A 24,272-nucleotide genomic window follows, 5' to 3' on the forward strand; every position below is an offset into this window, starting at 1 on the left:
GTCTCAATACTATTGTAAGACTTGCACAAAAAAAAGACTCAAGAAAGGTAAGTTGTAAATTTGCTCGATTTAGTCGAAGTCGATTTGCTGAAATTGTGTTTGTTCGTTTTGTACTTGCTATGGACACTGTCACTGTCAGTGCAGACGCCATCCAGTTTTTCGCTTGCATTTGGTTGTCCTCTTGTTGTGTTGTGGAAGTTGCAGCACAGTCCGGGTCACAGTCTGTGGGAATTACAACAAACTGTAAGTTTATGTTAGCTAATTTATACATTAAATGTAATATCTCTTCTGGCACCAGCTAAAGGCAAACGAAAAGCCACAAAACAACTTTTTTTTTTTTTACTTTTTTGAATGTGCTAGTAGCCTTATGCTTCGCGTCCGTTGCTCACTTAAAGTTTATTCACTTCGACGGAATTACTTAAAATTCAGATTTTTTAATTCGGTTTATGCGTTGTCCACCGACCACAGATAATAAAACGTCAACATCTATTTCTGAATGAAATGTGCGCGAATAGAAGTCTACAAGGAACGTAAATAAGCCAGAGAGGTGACCCTCCATAGACGGTAAACAAATTCACCACGAAAGTCTGTTCTCTGTTCCCACGGACGAGCTTTGTACCCTTTTTTTCTTGTGACAGCCTGACTGTTTATAGATGCCATGGGCGTGAATAAGTGTAGGAGGGGGTTTCTGATTACAAACATTGAACTGAGAAGGGTAGGTGATCTTTGACCCAGATTTCTGAGGCACTAATGTTGCTGCGGAGGTCAGGTCGTGGGTTCGAGTCCCAGGCAGTTATTAATATACACAAGCAATCCTCTTTCTAAATGCGTATTAACTTAAAAGACAATTACAGTTTTAATTTCAATTCCTTATCCTCCTCCTCCTTAATTCTTAGAGATAGCCATGTTTCTGTGTTCTTTTTTTCCAACAGGCATGGATGACAGTGAAGAAGAAGAGAGCTGCAGTATATACCCAGTATGTCATTCTTCATTTGTTTCACTTCATTGTCCGAAATTAAAAGTCTTGAGACCTTGTCCTTACAGTGCATTTAGTTACAAGTTTTAGGTGATAACTCTGGTCATGCTTTATGTCTGTGTTGGGTGAAACAGTAATTTAAAATCCCATTTTGAAATGAAAAGATTAAGCAGTGAACCCTCTGTGGGGAATCTGTGTTTGACTGACCAGATTGTACTGGCATATCTTGACCTGATGATTGCATCAGAGTAAACAACTCAAATTTTATGGCATTCATTGTTAAGATACACTCAATTACCAGTTCATTACACACCAGTCAAGTACTGACATATTGAAATGCACGTGTTTCACTGGAGTCTCAAGTACCTTCTTAGAAAACAGTGTGTTTGCTGCATTGAGCAGTGCTTTTATTTTAGCAATAATTCACAAAACTGCAAAGAAGTATCACTTGTAGTAACAAAACTTATCACCTAATTCTGCCACTTAGCTCAGCACTAATGTTGAAGAGTGTTGAAGAGTCTTGCAGTTTACTGTTCAGATCACCCGATTGTCAACTGAGTGCTGCTTTTCCAGCCCTTTATTCTGTGCTTTCGCTCTTGAACGCATCCTATTAATTCTTGTAAATATTGTGTATAGATTTTTGTCGAGTGCCTGTATATTGCTGCTGCAACAGTGAAATTTCCCAGTTTGGGATTAATGAAGCATCTATCTATCTATCTATCTATCTATCTATCTATCTGTTTATCTGTTGTTGTTTGTGTGCCTAATGTTTCAGAGACTGCTTCCACTTGGTAGTGAGATCAAGGCCAGGATGGAGCAGTTTGTGGAGGAAAAAACAGAAGTCAATATGGTAACCACTGGCAGCAAATTCCTAATGGTTTAACTGTATACTTGTTAACAACTTAGTTTTAATATTAATCTGCAAAGTAGTAAACTGCGCAAAAAGTGAAGTGGTTTGAATTATTTTGATACAACACAAACACTGATTAATGTACAATTGAGAAAACAGTTGTAAGTGTAGAATAAATTAGTTTGATATTAGATACGGTTTGTTTCTATGTGTTTCTTCCAGTGGACAGCTGTGTTGATTGGAGCTGTGCTGACTGTGTCTGTTGTTGGAGTTTCAGTGTTCCTTCTTTACAGAAGATATAAACTGTCAAGTCAGTGGCCTTCACACTATGCACCCTGTATTGTTTCAAAGTACACTTATGTCTAAATAATCTCCACTGTTCCGAGATGCATACAAACATACCTAAATACATTGTAAATATGCATGTCTCAGTTTTTCCTTTTGTCCTTTTTGTCTGTCTTCAGATCAACAGTAAACTGTTTCATAGTTCATACATGTTAGGATACTCAATAACTGCCACTATGGTAGCAGTTACTCATCTGTAATTATTGAAATGTTATTTGTAATTATCCTTTTATATGTCCATGTTCATTCAAGAGGTAAGGCAAGTTTATTTGCACCAAACGTTAGTGGTAAAGGTAATGTAATAATAGATCAGAAAGGTATTTTATAAACCAGCAGTACAAAGTCTGTTCTTATCTCTTCAATGAGCACAGAGATATTGGTGGTCTTACAGGAAATGTCTGGTTGTTTCAGAGGAGGCTGGCGTCCCTCACTATCGCTTCAGGAAGAGAGACAAGGTGATGTTCTACGGCCGAAAGATCATGAGAAAGGTCAGTGCCTCCTTAAATATCCCTACTTCCCTAACTTGCATCTCCCCTTTCAATAGACACATTGCACACTTTGCAGAGGGCCACATCTATTCAGTTTGCAACAATATGTAACTTGTTGAAGTGAAAGTTTGATCCACTTCCCATGGTTACGATTGTCTTTCATGTTCATTACAAATGAGAGACACTCACTCAATATTCATAGAAAAACAAATACTGCAGACTTTGAAACATCACCATGTCTTTTTAGTTACTTAGTTATTTTCCATTGACAGTATGTCCCATGGTATATTCATAGCAAATTTGGTCACTTTCTTTGGTTTCCTTAATTTAACAAAATTTAAACAAGTTGTAATCATCCTCTTCTCGCCATTAATTATGATACCAGATTTCATGGCCTGCAGACAGCAATTTTACAACTACACAAATACCTTCCAGTGTATCTAGATTAGTATTTTTTGAAGTTTTCTGTAACAATAAATCATCCTTTTTTTTTCTTTCTGTTTCAGGTTCAGATATTGTCTTCTGTTCCTGCTTCTAACTCAAACTCAGCTACACGGCAGAGAGTTAGGAAGAGGACCAAAGTCCTGTCTATAGCTCGCAAGTGAGTCCTTTTCTTTCAGCATTTGGTGTTGACAGTAGATAAACTTTGATTGTCAAAAGTTCACTCTAGTCCTTTTGAAGAAGAGAAGAAGGCAAGAAATACATTATAAGTAAAGTCAATATTTATACCACTAAATATGACTCTACTGTATTTTATGAATATTTAGTATAGTTAGCTCAATAGGATGAGTTCAGACTTGGCTCAGTCAAACTGCTGAAACAGTATCAAGAGCGTGTTTATGCTGTATGTGTTTAAGGATCTTGCATATCCGGAGGGAGCCCCCCACCCTGCAGCCTAAAGAGCCTCCTCCCAGCCTGCTGGAGGCTGACCTGACTGAGTTTGATGTGCAGAACTCCCATCTGCCCTCTGAGGTGCTGTACATGCTGAAAAATGTCAGGTCAGTGAAATGACACGATTTCATTTTCATTTTCCTCATGAGCAGGGAAGAAAGATTTATGAATCTAGACACCTACAAGAGAGTAATGTGAATGCGCTGTTGTTTTTATTTGAGTGCCTTGGTGGTTTTGGTTGGACACAATGTTATGAGCATTTTACTGTTTTCTGACAAGCCTTAGCACCAGTTCAGTCCAAACAAACACCATATTAAATGTCATTGTAACTTCTGTTGTTGGAGTTTGCACTGAAGCCAGTCGAGATGACATGCAAAACTGAGCACTGGAAGTACAGTATGCCATTGCTGGTTGTTCATCTGGTAAAAAGTCCTAAACATATTTACTAAGTATTTATCTTTGGAGACAATCTTATGTGTTACGATAAATTTTAAACTGTGCCACAGCAGGTCCGTCCCCTACAGGTTTGTGCCTCTAGCTATTACTTGTGATAAATACACAGCATACAGTCACGTGCATTGTTTATTAGTTAGACCGCCCTTTTGTGATTGGTTCATGCTTGTACTAGCATTGACTCATTTGAAGTAGGTGGCCCTAACTGTAGATTTAAATTAAGTACAGTAGCTTCTGGCACATTAAAAACTGCTCATTCTTGCCAGTCAGTGTGTGTTTGCTGCCCTCCGGTGGTCCATACATGTGGCTAGCTAGGAAATTTGGGAGATTTGGTGACAGCTGTTATTTTTTGTTGCAGGAATGCTGTAATCTGAATTTGAATGAGAGCATGGTTACTACTGTTCATGTATCCAGGGTGCTGGGCCACTTCGAGAAGCCTGTCTTCCTGGAGCTGTGTCGTCACATGGTGCTGATCCCGTTGCACCAAGGAGAGGGACTATTCCGACCCGGTGACACAGATGACAGCATTTATGTGGTTCAAGATGGCCACCTGGAGCTGTGCATCCGTGAGAATGTAAGACGGCATGGCTCATCCTATCCAAAAAATCGTAAAAATGGTGACCATGAATTAGTGTTCTTTGCTGTGGTGTGTATACCGGGCATTGAAAATTAGGTGTTGAGGGTTGTATACATGAAACAATTTCTGATCATTTGAATCTTTTATAAATTAGATGAATCACAAAATGACATTCAAAATGAGTTGCTCAAATTCTCAAAACTAGCTTTTATTTATATATTTATTTTAATACTGCAAAGCAGAATTAAAATCTTGTGAACTTTATATATAGTCATTTCTGATACTGGTTATGGTATAGCTGAATATGACCAGCAATAATGGCAAAGAAAGGAGAAAAGCCAAGAGAAGAAATGTTTTCATCACACCAAAAAGGCAATGACTTTAAAAGAGTTTCCGAATCTTTGTACTGTACAGAATCAGACATTTGAGAACAACAGCTGAGAAAACCACAGGAGGACCAACGGTACAGACAATAGGAAAAACGCTAAACAAGCAGGAATTAATGTGGAGTCTGTTTGGACTCATGGATCAGCACTATGTGTGACGTAAATCATCATCCCAGCATGAAGCATGAAGGGCGGTCCTGATCTGCAGGAGCCCCCCCATGTGACTGGCATGCTGGATTATTTAAAACGCAGGACAATCAGTACTATCATCACATAAACCAAAGCTTCATTAAACATTCTTTGACTGTTTAAGGCTTTAAATGACATGTGATCATTAAATGTTTTGACATCTGATTGTGTTTCTTACTGCAGGATGGGACAGACGCAGTGGTGAAGGAGGTGTTACCAGGAGACAGTGTCCACAGTTTGCTAAGTATTCTGGATGTCATCACTGTACGTGTGCCGTTCAAGCGTGCCTCCTCACTTTCTGTCTGCATTTGTTCACTATTCTTTATCTTGTTGTAATTCTGTTTTACCATTTAATAGCTTCTCCTTTTTGCCACATATTTTTTTCCCCTAAATTTTAGGGTCACCCAGCTCCTTACAAGACAGTATCTGCGAGGGCTGCAGTTCCCTCCTCTGTCCTTCGTCTTCCAGCTGTGGCGTTTCTGTCCGTGTTTGAGAAATATCCTGAAACTTTGGTCCGTGTTATTCAGGTAAGGTGTCCACAAGCAACGTAGCCAGTGCATGATATGTGATGAAGACAGGTGCAGAATCTGTTTCCACTATGTAGAGGTTTTAAGCATTTAAAGTACAATCTGCATTTTGTCATCATGTTTCCTTCCTGTCCTGTAGATAATAATGGTCCGTCTACAAAGAGTGACCTTCCTTGCCTTACACAACTACCTTGGCCTTACAACTGAGCTCTTCAACCCAGTACGTTTCTTTCACAATGTTTACCTTGTCAGTACAAATATTCCGAAATCATTTTGGATATAATCTGCTCTGATAAAATAATTTATTGATTCTCGACAAACTGCGGCTATAGTACGCACCGTGTGCGTTCAGTTCCATGTTAATGCGTGTCATTACTTCTCTCTTGCCTCATTACTTCCTGTCTCTTTCCACTGATGACTATCAAATGAAGGTTTTCAGTTTAACCGTGGCCTGTATGTAGTTAGCAATAAATGTAAAGATGACTTAACATAAGCATATCATTTTGTGCGTGTGGAACAGGAGAGCCAAGCGATCTCCTTGGTGTCGGTGGCAAATGTTCTGGGTGAGACTTATCCGCACAAAGGCCTCCGCAGGCAGCCGTCCCACTCCGATGACACAGGCTCTGAAAAAGCTGATGCAGGTCAGAAACCACAGCCTTCACCATTAGGCTGCAGTATTGCTTATGTAATAATATTTGTCTCAAGTTCTATTTTTCTTGATAACCTTTAGCAGAAAAGTCCAGCCTGTCTGACATGTCCACAACGAAGTGCAAGAAATCTCGCTCACACTCCAGCCCTCTTGCTGTTACAGGTATACACACATATCATTGTATACATATACATTTATATGAAAAAAAAATGATAACACTTTTTCAGAGGTACATTTGACCCACTTTGAAACAGTACAGGAGCTTATTAAAGCTTTACTTGAGAAAACTATCAAGATGTAATATGATGTAATATTTCTGTGAAAAAAGACAGTACACCTTTGGTAACAGAGGCTAGTATTGCCTTTTTAGCAGAAATAAGTTCTTATAGATATTTTACATTATTGTCATAATGCTTAAATACTCTTCCATGCAGAATTCCCTCAATTAAGGAAAGAAGGTTTTCTTGCATGTACTGTCTTTTTCAGTCAGTCCCTACACACACAGCATGTCAGTGGGATTCAAACCAAGGTGACTAGTACTAGTCACTAGTACAGTTGTGTTGAAAATAGTAGCAGGGTGTTTAAAAAAGTGAGTAAAGCTCAAAATCCGTACAATAACTTTTCTTTTCATACACACAAATGTATTGGGAACATTGCACATTCTATTCCAAATCAAAACACGAAGAAATATTTATCCAATTTGTTATTACTTTACAGAAAGTTAAGAAGAAGGAAATATTGGACTGTTCAAAAAACAGCAGTGTCTGCATTTCACTTTAAAAACATTTACTATATAAACTGTAAAATGCTTAAAGATTTAGCTTCCTGTACATCACTGAACTAATATTTAATTGTATAACCACTGTTTCTGACAACCGCTTCAATTCAATTCACTTCAATTCAGTTTTATTTATATAGTGTCAATAACAATGCAAATCGTCTCAAGACGCTTTACAAAAAATTCACATTTGTGTTGCACGGAGTTGACCAACTTCTTTGTCCAGGACCACTGGACTACGTTCCACAATTCCTCTGCATTTCTTGGTTTTGTCTCAGAAACATTTTTGATTCTCACCCCACAAGTTTTTTTTAGTGGATTAAGATCCAGGGATTGGGCTGGCCAGTCGTTGTCCTGTTGAAACACCCATTTCAAGGGCATTTCTTTTTTGGCATAAGGCAACATAACCTCTTCAAGTATTTTGATGTATTCATGATCCCTGGTATGTGATAAAGAGGCCCGACACCATAGTAGAAAAAACATCCCCATATCATGATGCTTGTGTCACCATGCTTCACAGTGTACTGTGACTTGCATTTAGTGTTTGGGGCTCATCTGACAAACTGTCTGCAGCCCCTGTACCCCGAAAGAACAATCTGTTAGACACCTATTCACAGAACCTCACTAATTGAACTCCACACTGCTGTTATTTTCAACTTGCCCCTTTCGATTAATGATTAAGTTACACAGAATCAGCAGTTATGCACGTCATGACTGTTGGGTCTGTTGGTTTTCTATTACTCTGGTACACTTACTTGTAAATTATTTGCCATGTAGAAATATCATTTCTACCAAAAACAGCGATTGATCTGGTTAGTGATGTTGGACTGCTGTTTTGTACATTCCACAATCCTTCATTTCTTCTTTTTGAGACATAGAATTCCTTATTTGTTTTTGCATCACACTCTTTTCTGGTCTGGCTAGTCCTACACAAATTAAGAGTGGTTTCAAGTCTACACCATCTGTAGATAATATTCCTTTCAGTGGAATTATTATTTTCGCAAAATAATAATGAAAAAGAATGCAAAATGTATATTTTACATTTTGACGTATCATTATCATCTTATTTCAACGTTTACGAATCAAATGATCAAATGCTGCTTGATGTTGTCTAAAAAAACCTCCAACAAGACCAATATACCTTTTCCTCATGGAAGGGTGGTTTTAGTGTTTTGAAAGCTCATTGTATGCATGTATATAAATACAGTATAAAGCTGGCTGAAAACAGCAAATGAGCTGTGAGTATTTTTTGTCAGACTCTATTAATACGGTTTGCTGTTATAAATCACCAATACTTACTCACTTACTCAACAAGAAGCCACACAATCTGACCAGTAATTTTAAACAGCAATTTTTAACCTGTAGTGAAAGGCAAGAGATATGAATTGCAAACATTTGTGAAAAATACACATTTTTACAAAGATTCTTGTCAATGAGCAACATAACTGGAACTTGTGTGTTTTCAGGTGAAATGTCAGACGACCTCAACAGAGTGTATGAACGAGCTCGAGTTGGCAAAGAGGAGATGATGACTCACAGTCCTGTAAAGGTCTGTGGATAACAATTTTCTTTCTTAGACTTTTAGGGGTTTGGAGGTCTGAGTCCAGATGTTGAACATCAGGGATACAGGGACTAAGTATGGGAGTTTTGACAGACCACTCTTAGACCTGGGCCCAATCTAACATAGAATAGTACATGCTTTTCTTGAGTTTTGCGTGATGATAGCTGTATTTAAACATAGGTAACTATAATAATTTCTTTAGTGGACTTTTTTAGCTCGCTCTAAATGTGTGCGTATCCTATGGTTCTTTTAAAATGTGTTCCTTATGGGTATTTTGTTATATTTTTTCTTCACAGTCGATTTTAAAGAAGAGTGTGACAATGCAGCACACACCATCTGCTATTTACCACTACAGTGATGCTGGAGGAGGAAATGTCCACCATAATAAAGTCAATGCCATTTTCCAAGCTGCTAAAAAGGATCTGCTGCAGGTCATCCATATGCAGGTAGCTTACAATGCAAACCACTATCAAAACAAGACACTAGTACAATTCAACTATATACTCAGAGAAATAGTGAAGTAGTTTGAAACAAAATACAAGGAAGAGAAATCACACACTTTTTTTTGTTAATATGAATCCATGTCTGGTACGGTAGTTTTATTTGGTGAGAATGTGAACTGTCGTCTTTGTTTTTTTCCCTCAATGTCACCAGGACCCCAGTCTGCTGGAAGGCAGAGTAAATCTTCGCCAGGTCAAAGCCGGCTCTGTTGTGGCACATCAGGGGGACCAGGTCAGTCGGCTGGGCCAACACTTAACAGAAAAAGACACTTTTCATTATGTTGGTCTTTGTGAGACATACAGGTCACTTAAAGTACTGAACGCATATCTTTAGTAACATTATTGTTTACAACCCTGTTTTCTGGTTAATTCCTGCATATCAAATGTTGAAACAGACATTTTACGAGCTGAAGGATGCTTTCTAAAATGTACCATCTACTCTACACATAGTAATTTGATCCAAAAATATTTATCAGGACAGATGAGGAATTATTATTTACAAATTAAGAAGGTACTTAGTTTTCCCCATCCATTTTGCACACACATACAAGACAATGTGTCCACTCTCACACGAAGTGGGCATCAATGTGCAGTGAGCGGGAAGCTCTGGGAATTTGCAGCGCTTGCACAAATTCAATGCGTTCTGTGATTCAACCCAGTGATTCTCCAGGTCTCCCTTCGATTCTGTTTTCCTCTTACTTGTACTGCGCAGGAGAAACTCAGAACAATCAGCCCCTCTTTATTGTTTTTTTTCTCCGCGTCATTTACAGGATGTGAGCATTGCATTTATCATCTCGGGGACGCTCCACGTCTACCAGCGTATGATAGACCGTGAAGAGGAGAGTCTGCTTTTTGTCACTCACCCAGGAGAGTTGGTGGGTCACCTGGCTGTCCTCACGGGGGAGCCCCTCATCTTCACTGTGCGTGCACACCGAGACTGCACCTTCCTCTACATAACCAAGGCCCACTTTTACGAGTAGGATCGAGATCACATTTAAGACATACAACTGCTTCTTTGGAAACCTTTTCATCTACACCAGTAGGCTGTAAAAACAAATCTGTTATCAAATTTGCAGGATGATGCGCGAGGAGCCTAGGGTGGTGTTAAACGTCGCTCACACTGTGGTGAAAAGGGTGTCACCATTTGTCAGACAGATTGACTTTGCCTTGGACTGGATGGCTGTGGAGGCTGGCCGTGCGGTCTACAGGTATTCTTACTAAACCTATTTATGCACTGCTAGTGCTGCTCAGTGTTAACAGTCATTTGTTTAGCTACATCCTATAATTTACCTCCAATACCCTTGTCATCCTGTCAGTCTTTTATCACCTAAATGTGACAACACAACAGCAATAAATGTATAAATGAAAAACAACTTACAACTAAGTAAATCATCTGTAAATAGGATTTAGTTTTAGTTTCTGATTTCCTTATTGTTTTTAGACAGGGAGACAAGTCAGACAGCACCTTCATCGTTCTCAGTGGTCGACTGCGCTCTGTCATTGCAAAGGATGATGGGAAAAAGGAGCTGGCTGGGGAGTATGGCCGAGGGGATCTAATTGGTGTGGTAAGTTTTCATAGAGTGACACTCTTTTCACACTGTGAATTGGGAGAATAAGTTGTAAAAATGTATGTTTTAGGAAAAAAAAAATGTTGAAATATTGAATTTTGTACTCCAACACCTGTGTTGTGGACTGATAAGGTGGAGGCCCTGACGCACATGAACCGAGCCACCACAGTCCATGCTGTTAGGGACTCAGAGCTAGCCAAGTTACCTGAAGGAGCTCTGAACTCCATCAAGAGGAGGTATCCTCAGGTTGTCACCAGGCTGATTCACCTGCTGGGACAGAAGATCCTGGGAAACATGCAGCAGGTCAACGGCCCTCTGGCAGGTAAAGACGAGACTTTGTCCAAAAAAATTAATTGTAAAACTGACAAAATCGACACTTAAATGTACTGTATTGTAAGCTGGTAAATGTAATACTCGAGGGGTGCAGTTCATTTATTGCATTTGAGTGTGGTCCACCGTACAGTAGGTCCTGCTTTTAAAAATTAGATGACAACAAGATGTAACAAGGTTACATTATTTATATTACATTTTTATTAACATTTGAATATTTTCCATTGTACAGTGGCATACAACTTCGAAAACTGTCAAGCAGCTTTTGCCCCCCATTTCATTTTAGTAAAGTCACAGATCATCAATCCAAGTATGTCAAAATGAAAATTGGATTAATTGTAATTTTTTAGTCAAACCGGTCAATCAAATTAAGAATTATAAACAATGCAGTAAATAAATATATATATATAAAAAAAAGAATATATTAGATTTGTCAAAATAGCTGTCTTTTGCTTTGGTGACAGCTTGAGGTAGTCACCTGGTATGGTTTCCCAACAGTCTTGAAGTTTCCAGAGATGTTGAGCACTTGTTGGCTGCTTTGCCTTCACTCTGTGGTCATTCCAAACCATCTCAGTTGGCTTTAGGACATTAGGTGATTATGGAGGTCAGGTCATGTGACACAGCACACCGTTGGCCTCCTTCTTGGTCAAAGAGCCCTTACAGAGCCTGGAGGTGTGTTTAGCGTTATTGTAATGTTGAAAAACATACGGCAGTCCAACAAGTGCAAACCAGATGTTATTGCTGTGGTTGCCAGGCCAGTTAAGTGCCTTGAATTTTTAATAAATCACCAACAGTGTCTTCCAACGGTCTAATGTGTTCCTTGTGTTTCTTGGGCGAAACACATCTCTTCTTCTTCTTGGTCTTCTGGATGATCTTCTTGTCGGTCAAGTTGATCATGAATACCCGATTCACGCAGTCTCCTCTGAACAGTTGATGTTGAGATGTGTTTGGCACTTGAACCTTTTGAAGCATTAACGTAGGCTTTAATCAGAGGTGCTGGTAATATGCGGTTCCTGATGCTGGTGGCTCTAATGAACCTGTCTTCTGCAGGAGAGGTGACTCTTGGTCTACCTTTCCTGGGGCGGTCCTCATGAGAGCCAGTTTCATCAAAGCGTTTGATGGTTTTCGCCACTGCACTTGAGGATACATTCAAAGTTCTTGAAATTTCCCGGATTGACTGACCTTCCTTTCTTAAACTAATGATTGACTGACGTTTCTCTTTACTTAGCTGAGTGCTTCTCGCCATAATATGGATTAGAAGAGCAGTCGAGTAGGGCTATACTGTAGAGCACTGTTTACTAACCCTGTCTCTGCTCAAAACAACTGATAACAAGATGGCGGCGCCCTGCTCCGTTGCAGCGTTGCTGGCTAACGATAGCTTCGCAGATTTAAGGGAAAATCAACCACTTGATTTGAACATTCATCTGTAAATCTGCAGGGGAGTCTTGTTAAACCTGTATATCCGATCGTAAGTTCATACTAAAACTATGGAAACACGGAGGTGCGATAGAAAGCGGAAGACGGGGTCTTCTTCTTTTGCTTATTTTATTGTTAATGGTGGTTGGCAAACCAGCTAAAGTTGCACTACTGCCACCAACTGGACAGGAGTGTGGAGCAAGCGATTAAACAGAAAAAAACTGCAATCTTTTGTATAACATTTATCCTTTTTAAAATGTAATAATGGAACTTCATGCTCTGTCTGTTGGGTCATTTTATTTTTCTTCTTTTTCTCCTCTCCACAGGATAGGATGGTGCCAATTAAAATGGCCTGAATACATTATTAATCCCGTGGGAAATTCAGTAAATTAGTGTACAAATGGGTTTTTATGTCTCATAGGCAATTTGTTAAAATTATTAATTAGCACCACATGAGGCACAGAAGCAGGTCTTACACATCTTACACAGTTTAACTAAGAAAACCCTTTTTCACTGCTTCAATATTTTTGTCAACACTGTATAATAGCAGTTTAAAATATCCAGTGACATTCGTCTTCTGCCTTGCAGCTCGTAGTCTGGCTCTGCACACGCCCACCAGTAAATGGGATGCTGGAAACCCAGCCTCTAACCTGTCCACCGTGGCCATCCTGCCTGTGTCGGAGGAGGTTCCCCTAACCGCCTTCACTCTTGAGCTGCAGCATGCGCTCAGTGGCATTGGTATACTCACAAACACACACACTTACACCTAGTACTTTATGTAGGGTTGCTATTAATTTGATAAACTCTTGCATGCATACACTGAATGTTTCTGTATCAGTCACATATGTAATATTTATATAGGGAAATTTGTATAGTAATTTTATTTGCAAAATGAATGTTGAATTTGCACATTTGTAAAAGAATCTGAAATTATGTACTCACGACAAGACAGTGAATCATCTTTTATTCTGAGTGAAAACTGTAAGATAATGTGCAGCAGGGGTTGAATGACTTCAGATTTTTCAAAGTCTACTAATATGTGGTGAAAGTCGAGTCAATGCCAACTAGTCGATGATGTCACACAAACACAGTAGAAGTAATGCTTTGCAACAATGAAATCTATATTCTTGATTCCTGAATACATATTGTAGCGTTTCACACGAACACGCTGTACAACCACAATGTCAACTAATAGAACAAAACAGAACTGAACATAAACACATGTGCTTATCAATACTGTGCACTGAAGATATGTATAATCTATATAAATCGACCCCTAATGTGCAGTAAATACTTGTGTTACTACTTAATATTAAGATATTAAGAGAAAATTCCCCTTGCCAACACATACCTGTCTCCTTTTAGGACCTTCTTAAATCTGTGCCATGGCACAATTATACAAAGTGCAAGCATTTTAAATACATTTTAAAAACATTTTTCTACAGGCCCCACTCTGCTCCTGACCAGTGACATAATCAAACAGAGACTGGGCTCTGCTGCTCTGGACAGGTAAACTGAATGTTTTACACACACAAGTTTCTTCTCCTTGTCATGATACACTTGTAGTAACTCAAGAAGAAAAAATGCTGTGTCTGCAACTGATTGTGATGTTATGGAACTTTATTTTGCATACAGTTCATGAAACACAAAGATGAGAGTGTAGTTTGGCAGTTGTAGATGCATTTCAGTTTAATCTATTCATAGGTTGATCGTCTTTGACTTCTATTTTATAGTGTCCATGAGTATCGCCTGTCCAGTTGGCTTGGCCAGCAGGAGGACATCCATCGAATTGTCCTCTACCAGTCGGACCCCGGCCTCACACCTTGGACCCAGCGCTGCATTCGCCAGGCCGACTGCATCATCATTGTGGGACTGGGAGAGCAGGAGCCCACTGTGGGTGAGGTGAGTGAAAACACTCTTACACCTGGTCATCTGTAGAATTGTGGCTCAAAGCTGCAGCAGAACATGGCTGGAGATCTTCTCCTCACAGAGGATGACAGTACAAAACACTAAATCCTAATCATTTTTTGGATATCTTGAGAGTGAACATTTGAGCAAATTTAGAGAATGCATTACATGAAAAAATATGTTATAGTGAGTTTAGTGATTATAGTGAGTTTCTGAGGAATCAGTTTTCTTTTCAACCTTTTGAGGCCCCACTGTTTGCTCTCATATTGAAATGAAAATAATTTCTGGGGCCAGAGATAACTCGTAAAGCCACAGATATGTCTGTAACATTTGATAGCAAATCATCCATTGTGGCATTTATAAATGCCATGACAAATACTCTTATGCCGTTGATCTTGATAATAAGCTGAAGAATACCTCTTCTCTACCTGTAGCTGGAGCGAATGTTGGAGGGCAGTGCAGTCCGAGCTCAGAAGCAGCTGGTGTTGCTACACAGGGAGGATGGCCCGCCACCCAGAGGGACGGCAGAGTGGCTGAACATGCGAAGCTGGATATCTAAACACCATCACTTGTCCTGTCCCCGCAGAGTGTTCTCTAAGAGGAGTTTACCTAAGCTGGTAAAAACCATTGAGCCTTTTTACGAGCAGATCTGCAGTGGTTAGCAACTGCTTCATACCTGTTTCTGTGTTCACGTGTATGCATTTTCAGAGGGAGTTGTACCAGCGGGTGTTTGAGAAATGTCCAGATCGTCATTCAGACTTTTCCCGTCTTGCCAGGATATTGACAGGAAACAGCATCGCCGTGGTGCTGGGTGGAGGGGGTGCGAGGTAATTTTGCTTTACAGTATGCTACTTCAGGCCTGAAGACTGAAAGATATTTAACGACCAAATAATTCTTTACAGGGATCACACAGGGAATGATTGTTTTCCAGGCTATATGGTCTGATATCATATGAAATGAATGGAATGAGGGCGTAAAAAGATCTAATGTTGATAATGTCTTGCCTGTGTTTCATTAGAGCATCACTTTTGAAATTAATTACATATAAAATAATAGTTAAAAGAAATTAGTATATCAAAAATGGACAAAAAAATGGTGCCTCCTTATTCTTTATTCTATCTTTACTTCAAGTGCAACTAATCGTAATACTTTCTCCACCAGTTAACTGTGTCAACACCATTTATTTGTCTTTTTTGTTTTATAATTTTTTATTGATTATTACTTTCACTTATATATAATTACTCTTCTTTTCTGATGTATCTGTTTCTTTTTCTCACTGCTCTGGCTTGTCCTGGAGCTTTGACAAGGTAGGGACTGTATTCCTCTCAGCTTCAACCTGAGACAACAGGTGGACACATGACTACAGCAGTCACATACTGTAATGCATTGACATGTGCCTCCTCCCTTATGAGCCAACACTTCTGACTGCAATCGTAGATTTAGTCCTAGCTTCAGTTGTTTGAGTGGGTTTGTGTAATATGGACATTTTAAATATGAAATCCCAGGACTTTTTAAGATTGGCATTTTGTCAGTGTTTGAACAAGACTCGAAGTAAATTAATCTCTTTTCAGAGGTTGCTCCCAGGTGGGCATCTTGCGGGCGTTGAACGAGGCAGGGATCCCTATCGACATGGTGGGCGGCACCTCCATCGGCTCATTCATGGGAGCGCTATACGCTGAGGAGAAGAGCATTAGTCGAATGAGGGTCCGGGCTCGTGAGTGGGCAATGGTGTGTGGACCTCTCTGCAAAACTTTCCTATTGTCATGGCATCTGCTCTGATATATATCAAGGCTGCATTTAATCTTCTTCAATCAAGGAATCAATCTTTATTTATAAAGCACTTTAAAAAAAACACAGTTGGCCAAAGTGCTGTACATAGACATGAGGACAGCTAAAACATGTTGAAGAATTAGAAACAAGATTGAAATCATAAAACAATCAAACAATAAAAACAATAAGAACCAACATCTCAAACTGAGTTAAAAGCCAAAAAGAAAAAATGTGTTTTAAGAGAAGATTTCAAAAGAAGTGAGTCAGCCTGCCTGATGTGCAAAGGCAGGTCGTTCCATAGTTTGGGGGCCGCGACTGAAACGGCGCGGTCAATGATCCAAGAGGATGCAAGTCGAGGGAAAACAGAATATTGAAGTATAGAGCCTTGGGGCACTCCCAACCTGAGAGGTGCTGTAAGACTCAGCTGCACCAACATGGACACAAAAACTTCTCTCAGTTAGGTAGGACCTAAACCAATCTAAAGTGCAACCAGTCCACTGTATCAAATGCAGCTGTTCCAACAGAAGCAAAACAACACCAGAGTCTGTGGCTAAAAGAACATCATTAAAAACTCTCAACAGTGCTATCTCAGTACTGTGGTGGGTTTTAAACCCAGACTGGAACATGTCTAGAATGTTGCGTTCTTCTAAGAAAGACAGCTGGCAGTAAACAGTTTTCTCCAGAAACTTAGAGAGGAAAGGAAGTTTCAGTTGAGATCTCCAGACAGGTTGATTGTGGGGCATTAAGAACAGAGATTAGAGTTTTAAACAGAACACGAGAACTGTGACAGTTAGAGGTAATGATTTTGAAAAATGCTTGGACTTAGCAGCTTTCACAGTTCTCTGATTAAAAACGCCAGCTGTCCTTCCACATCTGGAAGGACACTTGTAGCTTGTCCTTCTTCCAATTCCGCCCAGCTCTCCTGCAGTCTCGCCTGACAACACGCGTAGCATCATCTATCCAGGGCTCAGGTCTAGGTTTGGAAAGCCTTGTTTTTAACGGAGCCACAGCATCTAATATAGTCTGACAGGGTGAGTAAAAATTAGAGTCTCAACATCTGAATTAGGGCCCAGATGTTCGGTTTTGGCAGATTGCTGAGTGTTGCGCAGGAGCACGAGGTTTAACCATGTGACAAGGCAGAGGCATGTCAAATACAACAGGCATATGTTCTGAGAACGCATCATCACACACTTCTAAATTACCAACAGTAAAACCATGTGTTAAAACAAGATCAAGAGTATGCCCACGTTCTTGTGTAGGACCCAGGCACAAGCTGTACAAGATTAAAAGAGACAATGAGATGTTAAAAAGTCTCTGGCCTACGGCTTTGCAGGACAGCACACGTAGATATCAAAATCCTCTGTTGTGCAACAATGGCACCAGTTTTTCTTTAGTTTCTAATACCAAGAGAAGATTTTCTTTTCTAATAACGCTAAGTTTATCCATTTTTTTTTTACTGTGCATCTTCCTTTTCTCTTCAGGATATGACGTCTTACTTTAAGAAGATCTTGGATCTGACCTACCCCATTACCTCCATGTTCTCTGGAGCTTCCTTTAACTCCAGTGTTAGCTCTGTCTTCAAGGACAAACAGATAGAGGTGAGTTGGGGGCTGTTTTGAGAACCAGTTCAAGTCATTAATAAAGCCTGGCACAGCATTTGTATTGTTTTAAGCTACTTAACAGAGTTACTGGTTGAATGATTCATTTGAATAATTCAGGTTTTGTCAAGAAAGTGTGAGCAACTTCCCATCTATGTCCTCTGTTGTGCATGTTTATCAGAGTGACAGTGTCCATTTAAAGAACAATGTTTTATGCTCAATAAATGCTCTGTAAACATTTGGACATGGTACATTTGTTACAGGACAACCACACTTGTGTGGATGGGATGCTAAAGTTATTTTTTTTTTCTGCTTGTATCACCTCTCTGTTGCTAGGACTTGTGGTTACCATACTTCAACATTACAACAGATATCACAGCTTCGTCCATGAGAGTTCACACTTACGGTGTGTGAAACGTCTTTGTCCTTCTTCTACTTTAAAAATGACAACGTTAAAAACATTGCATTACAGTTAATCAATCTAAACATGAAATACCTCTGCCCTTAGTTTTGTTGCGTCATCTTACAGTTTCTGTAATCTATAATTGCAGATTTTTATTTCCTCTTCAGGTTCGTTGTGGCGGTATGTGCGGGCCAGTATGTCTTTGTCTGGTTACCTGCCACCTCTCTGCGATCCCAAAGATGGGCATTTGCTCATGGATGGAGGGTACATCAACAACCTTCCTGGTGAGAAAAACTGCAATATGTGTGTGTGTATATATATATATATATATATATATATATATATATATATATATATAGCTGCAACAGTGGCACGTCTGCCAGTGTGCTGCGTAACTTCTTCTTTTAACAAACACTATGTAAGTCATTTTAGCAGTTCAGGGCCTTTTTTTTTTTTTTTTTTACATGTTTTGTTTCTGGACTGTAGCTTACACATGCTGCTAACAAACCGGATGTTACCTCTTTAACTCAGAGAAATTTAATTCAAAATTTTTATTGGTCAGACGACAGCGCAGTTTTCTGCTCCTGTTCTTTTTATACCCGATCATGTTTCTGACCTGTTGTAAATTAACCTAGGTTCAATAAGGAAAGAGAAAGAGCAAGTGCAGAAAAAACATTTATTGTGAAAACTTGAGAATGCAAAGTTTTCTGGAGCTGAATCCCAGAAGGGAAGGATTCCCTAGTCTGAAAACATTACAATTCATAGTCTCTATAGTCTGAGTCCTACTGAAGTGCTTTACAGCTACGCACCAGAAGATGATGCTGTTCTTCCAACAGAGTCAGTGTTGAAGCTCAGTGATTATACATAAGACAACAAGAACGCTTAGCTTTACGTCAAACAAGCACAGGCTGGAAGAATTGTACCTTTAACATATTTATCCTCTTTGATAGAGCCCTCTCCTCCTTCACAAGGGGAAACATGGTTATAATGTTGGGAAACACCAGACTCCACAATATCAGTGAGGTGAAATCTGTTCTTGAATGGAGCAGCTTCCTGTGAATTGTCTCTCCGTTATTGTTACATACAGTTGTCTTTACATTTATAACATGTGGGAGATGCTGACAATGACTTGATGACTGACAAAACTGACACCGCTACCTCTGGATCTGTGTTTAAAACCTGTATTCACATGAACTTTTTATGACTAGATAGCAAAGTTGAGGCTTATGCTAATATGGATTGATGCTTAAAAACTGATCACAGAAAACAGGTTACCAGCATGCTTTTCTCCCATGTTGCTATGTAGCTGACGTGGCTCGCTCCATGGGTGCCAAGGTTGTGATTGCAATCGATGTTGGAAGCCGGGATGAAACCGACCTGACCAACTATGGTGACTGTCTGAATGGCTGGTGGCTGCTGTGGAAGCGATTCAATCCACTGGCTGAGAAAGTCAAAGTATGTTGACATTTACCACAGATGTGCTTTGTATAGTTGTTGCCATTCACTTAAAACTATTGCTATAAGTTGTATTATGTTATTTTGGACAAATAAGTGGGAGCAATTCACATGATGTTAAACTCAACACATGCTCTCCAGGTCCTGAACATGGCAGAGATCCAAACGCGGCTCGCTTACGTGTGCTGTGTGCGGCAGCTGGAACTGGTCAAAGACAGTGAATACTGCGAGTACATCCGGCCTCCCATCGACCGCTACGGCACGCTGGAGTTTGGCAAGTTCGACGAGATTGCTGTGAGCTTCCCATCTGTTCCAACATGCTTTTTCTCTCTGTCTCTTTGAATTTGGTTTTGGTTTTGAATGTCACACTGACCCTCGTTGGCTGTGGATGTAGGAGGTGGGATACCAGCATGGGAAGACACTGTTTGACGTGTGGCAGCGCAGCAACGTGGTGGACAGCATGCTGAAGGACAGACACCAGGAGGAGTTCCACAAAACCAAAGCTGGCCATGTGAGTCCAGATTACTTTGTCTTGAACATATTTTATTTTAGGAATTTGTTATCTTCTCTAGCTTTTCTAAATTGTGGCCATGTCTGTTCATCGAACTGTATAAATTATACTTAAGAAGAAAAAGAAGTGAAAGTGCTACTTTTGTTTTCATGGTCTTCCAGAAGCTATGCTCATTGGATGGTGAGCCTTAAAGAGACAGTCACTCTTGTTAAATCTTCAGGGAAAGGGAGCATGAATACATTGAAGCTGATCACTAGAATGATGCATTATGTATTTTCAGGTGGTCACATGTCCGAATGCCTCCTTCACTGACCTGGCAGAGATTGTGTCGAGAATTGAACCTGTCAAGAACGCCACAATCGATGGTTAGTTAACAGTAAAACAATAAAATCTGTATATTATTACCTGCTTGTCAGCATTAATCTCAGGACCCAGGGTAACGTCTAATGTGTTAATAACTTAACTATCCTGTTAAAAGCTGTGAATGCCAAAGCTAATTTGTAATTTTATTTTTCCAGAGTTCATTTCATAAACTGTGTAATTTCTTGTCTCTTGTCTCGTCTGCCTCCAGAGGAACTCTCTGATGAATACCAGACAGACTATGACGAAGAGATGGTGGAAAGTGCCGTGTCTGACTTTGAAGCGTTCACCCCAGGCAGTGAACACACAGAGGGAGAGGAGACGGCTGACACTGCTGAAACTGTGTGTATAACACTAGCATCACTATCAAATGAGCACAGCAACCAACATTAAAGTGTGAAAAAGCTTCTTCACCAAATATCTTATTCAATAAAGACTAAAAACCAAAATAACCTCAAAGTTAATCCATGCTAAAAAAAAAAAAAATGCGTTGCTGGCTGGTCTGGTCTGCCTTTAGTGAGAGAGATGTGGGCTATCTGCAGTTCTTGTATGCGAGTGGGTGGTGTGTGGGATTCGACGTGCTTGGGTAGTGGCTCGTTTCACATCAACAGTAAATGCAGGTGGCTTTGTTCTTGTTGGGAGAGCCATCTGGTGGGGCTTCGGGGGCTTTCCATTCAGAGGACCCTTTGCTGCTTGTACATGTTTGTTTCCGTTTGTCATGCATGTTTCTTCTGCAGCACTTCCTCATTTCCCTGACTATTGGACCAGAACATATACGTGGGTTAATCGCACGTCAAAAAAAAATTTGTGGCGTTAAGTTTCACAGCAATAATAATGACATCCAAAATTATTAAACACATTAGCTCTTTTCAAAAAAAAATATCTTTTTTTGCAGGATGAGGAAATTCCCATAAGTATTCGACACCGACTGAAGAATGCTCAGCAAAATACTCGTCTGTGAAACCCATCAAAGCTGAGGATGCCTGTCGGGGCTGCTGCTGTCACTTCTGCTGACTGTGGACCACAGCACCTACTTTTCAATACAGTGTTTGCTCCGGTCCAGTGAGTAGCTAGTACTGTGTACTACAGCTGGACAAATGCTGTGACTCAAGCTATTTTCAAATAACAGTTATCTTGCGCGACCGTTAACCACAGGCTGCTGCTATGTGCCGTCCATACATCATGATCTCATCACACTGTAACACAGAATGTAGCTTAGAATAGGTGAATGGTTTTAATACGATATTATAAATAATCACGCTTCTATTCTCTCTGATGAAAATGTGCACAGCAGTTTGGTTCTTGTAAATTCACCTCCAGCGTCCTTTCTGTGAACTCACTGTCTAGTGGTTTTAATGGAGCGCTTTGCTCTATTGAAACCAAAAGAAAATGTAATTATTCTCTGTGGGGAATCAGGGACCAGCAGAGAATCTTACAAAGGGATAATCTACAGTGTATTTTTTTCAACACAGTATTTCACAGTATGAGTCACCTCTTTTTGTTGTGAGCATAGCTACTTTCTGCCGTTATGAGATCCATGTAGTGTTATATCGCATGGAAGTTAAAACACTAAATATGTTTTATTAGCTGATCACGTACAGTGTTACTCACATTTTTGTCCAAGTAATGAAGGGACTTCTGTGAATGGTTAATACAATAAGCTTTATTACATTGAAGGTACAGTGTATGTATCAACAGATGACTAGGGGTTCTTGGTTTCATACGCTCCAGTTCACTGTCAAGGTTTACTGGGACAGTGAATGGAACTAATGCTGCCTTCAAATGGGGTCATGTTTAGAGTGTTCACTAACAGAGAACTGCGTCCTCTTGTGGTATTCACAGGCTCAAATTTTTTCAGAGGTCTGAGTTCACTAGATGCGACATGTTGGCAGACTTTTTAGAAATGGCAGAGCTCCGTAATGGGTTAATATACTGTGGTTTCTTAACTTTATAATGCGCCTGAGGACAATGTTGATATTTTCAACAGCCTTTTATTTTGCCTTTGTGCTTCCTTCTTGAATCGCCCGGCTGTTAGTTTGCTTAACTGTTAGCCTCTGTGAATTTTCTGTACACGACTTCTCGTAGTACGTTATGTGTCGTAACCACAAACTCAAAAGTGTTGATTAGAGGCAGCAAATGCTTAAAATAGGATTAATACTGTCTTCACATGGGGCTGTGATTACCATGTTCACAGCAAGAGTTTATATGAAAGGCACCATCTTGTGGTATTGTGGCTGGAAATCTTTTATGAAGTTCGTAAGGTGGATACTGTATAATGTGTGATTTGGTTGCATAGAGGTTAACCTGTACAAGAACAGATTTTGCCAACAGCCTGAACTGTACATTTACTGCATTAAGTTCAGTGCTTGCTTAGCAGCAGCCTTCTCACGACTTATGGCCAGAGTTACCAGTTTAGTTACACCTAAGTATTTTGTGTTTCTGACTTTTCATGTCATTACCACAAGTTCACTAGTTCCATTTGAAGGCAGCTTTAGTCACCGTTAATGCTACCTATGCTTCTCCTGTTGTGACAAGTCTAAATATCTGCAATGACAAAGTTAAGGAAATAACTTAAAACTAAATTTTTATTAAGAGTATTATCTGGAACAGCACGTTAAGGGTGATCTTAAATCAGTTTATCACTATGAAGTGTTCTGAGATCTCTGCACATAAAGTCAACATTTGATATTTGTCATAGCAGGGAAAGTGTAGGTGTAGCTAATAGCATTAATGGAATGGTTCTAGCAGCGCTGTGGAACATGGAGTGGACACTTTAGTATGCCCATAAAAGAGAAAAGTCTTTTTAGACTTCCTTTTTTTTATATCTTCAACTATCAGTTATCAGACACATTTCTTGTTTTTATTACAGAGTGCCAATACAGTATTACTGATCTTGACAGTTATTAATGCAGAAGTGCTACATGCATGACTTGTGCCTGGGCTTCCTTATGTAAGCTGTGATAGAATGAGATTCGTAGAAGATGATTTAGAAAAGAACTACCTACTGCTGGCTGACTAATGCAGCACTCATAGAGCTTTGTAGAGCTGCCCTTTGTCCGTTTTAGGTAGTTTTGTGTCAAATGTGGTACTGACTCATATTAATTGACTGGAAGTTTGCGTTTGATGATGTTGATAGTTTTGTGTTCATAGGGAGTAGTTCTCGTATTGTCACTGAAAAACTGAAGTCCTTATTTTTGCACAGGGCATTGCAGAATGATTTAGATGTGTGGGTAAAATTAATGTGCACTATTTGATGGTTGTTTGTTTGATGCCAAAACAATGACAAGACAAAATGAGAAGGTTTGTTGAAACTAACTGTCACTGTGATTAAAATGAAACTGTTTCAGTTCTATTTAAATGAACCACTGTGTGTCTTGGGCCAGACTTGACAAGGTGATGTGTACTTTTATAACGTTGCAAAACCTGGTTTTCGTAGGACATAGGAAATAAAACCTGAAGCCCACTCAAAACGTGTCACTTTTCATTTCACAAACTCACAAATTGGAAATTTAATTGTAGGGATTAAACAGTTTAACATGGGAAAAATTTGTAGTCTCATGACGTAACGAGGATTAAATCTGAATCGAATCGTGTCGTCCAACAGCCATCCAATCCAATCCTGACTGAAAATGAAGCAAACTGAGGTCTACAAAGCAGCTATAAAAAGACATCCAGACTTAGTAGACCAGCTTGTAACTTCCTCTGTCCTATATGTGATGAAGAAATGGCAGTTAAAGGGAACAGTGGAAGTCCTAAGAATAAACAAACGTTCATGACCAAAGG

The 24,272-nt window shown here is 39.6% G+C and overlaps 1 protein-coding gene across 1 annotated transcript; it reads left to right on the forward strand.

The window, feature by feature from the left end:
• Positions 1-10: 10 nt before the first annotated feature.
• pnpla7b (patatin-like phospholipase domain containing 7b) lies at positions 11-24,021 on the forward strand. The gene is given in 35 exon segments (XM_084552379.1): positions 11-47; positions 933-976; positions 1,752-1,826; positions 2,049-2,136; positions 2,583-2,659; positions 3,166-3,260; positions 3,517-3,657; positions 4,418-4,577; positions 5,339-5,419; positions 5,554-5,682; positions 5,822-5,902; positions 6,203-6,323; positions 6,413-6,493; positions 8,576-8,658; positions 8,967-9,116; positions 9,325-9,402; positions 9,941-10,146; positions 10,247-10,378; positions 10,612-10,735; positions 10,871-11,060; positions 13,073-13,222; positions 13,930-13,993; positions 14,218-14,386; positions 14,827-15,027; positions 15,029-15,219; positions 15,964-16,120; positions 17,644-17,760; positions 18,097-18,166; positions 18,331-18,447; positions 19,470-19,618; positions 19,760-19,912; positions 20,013-20,129; positions 20,410-20,494; positions 20,701-20,831; positions 21,385-24,021. Coding segments are annotated over 34 exon segments (4,071 nt in total). The 5' UTR covers positions 11-47; positions 933-934; the 3' UTR covers positions 21,451-24,021.
• The last annotated feature ends 251 nt before the right edge of the window (positions 24,022-24,272 follow it).

This window comes from Chelon labrosus (assembly GCF_963514085.1).
Source record: "Chelon labrosus genome assembly, chromosome: 9".
Classification (NCBI taxonomy): Eukaryota; Metazoa; Chordata; class Actinopteri; order Mugiliformes; family Mugilidae; genus Chelon; species Chelon labrosus.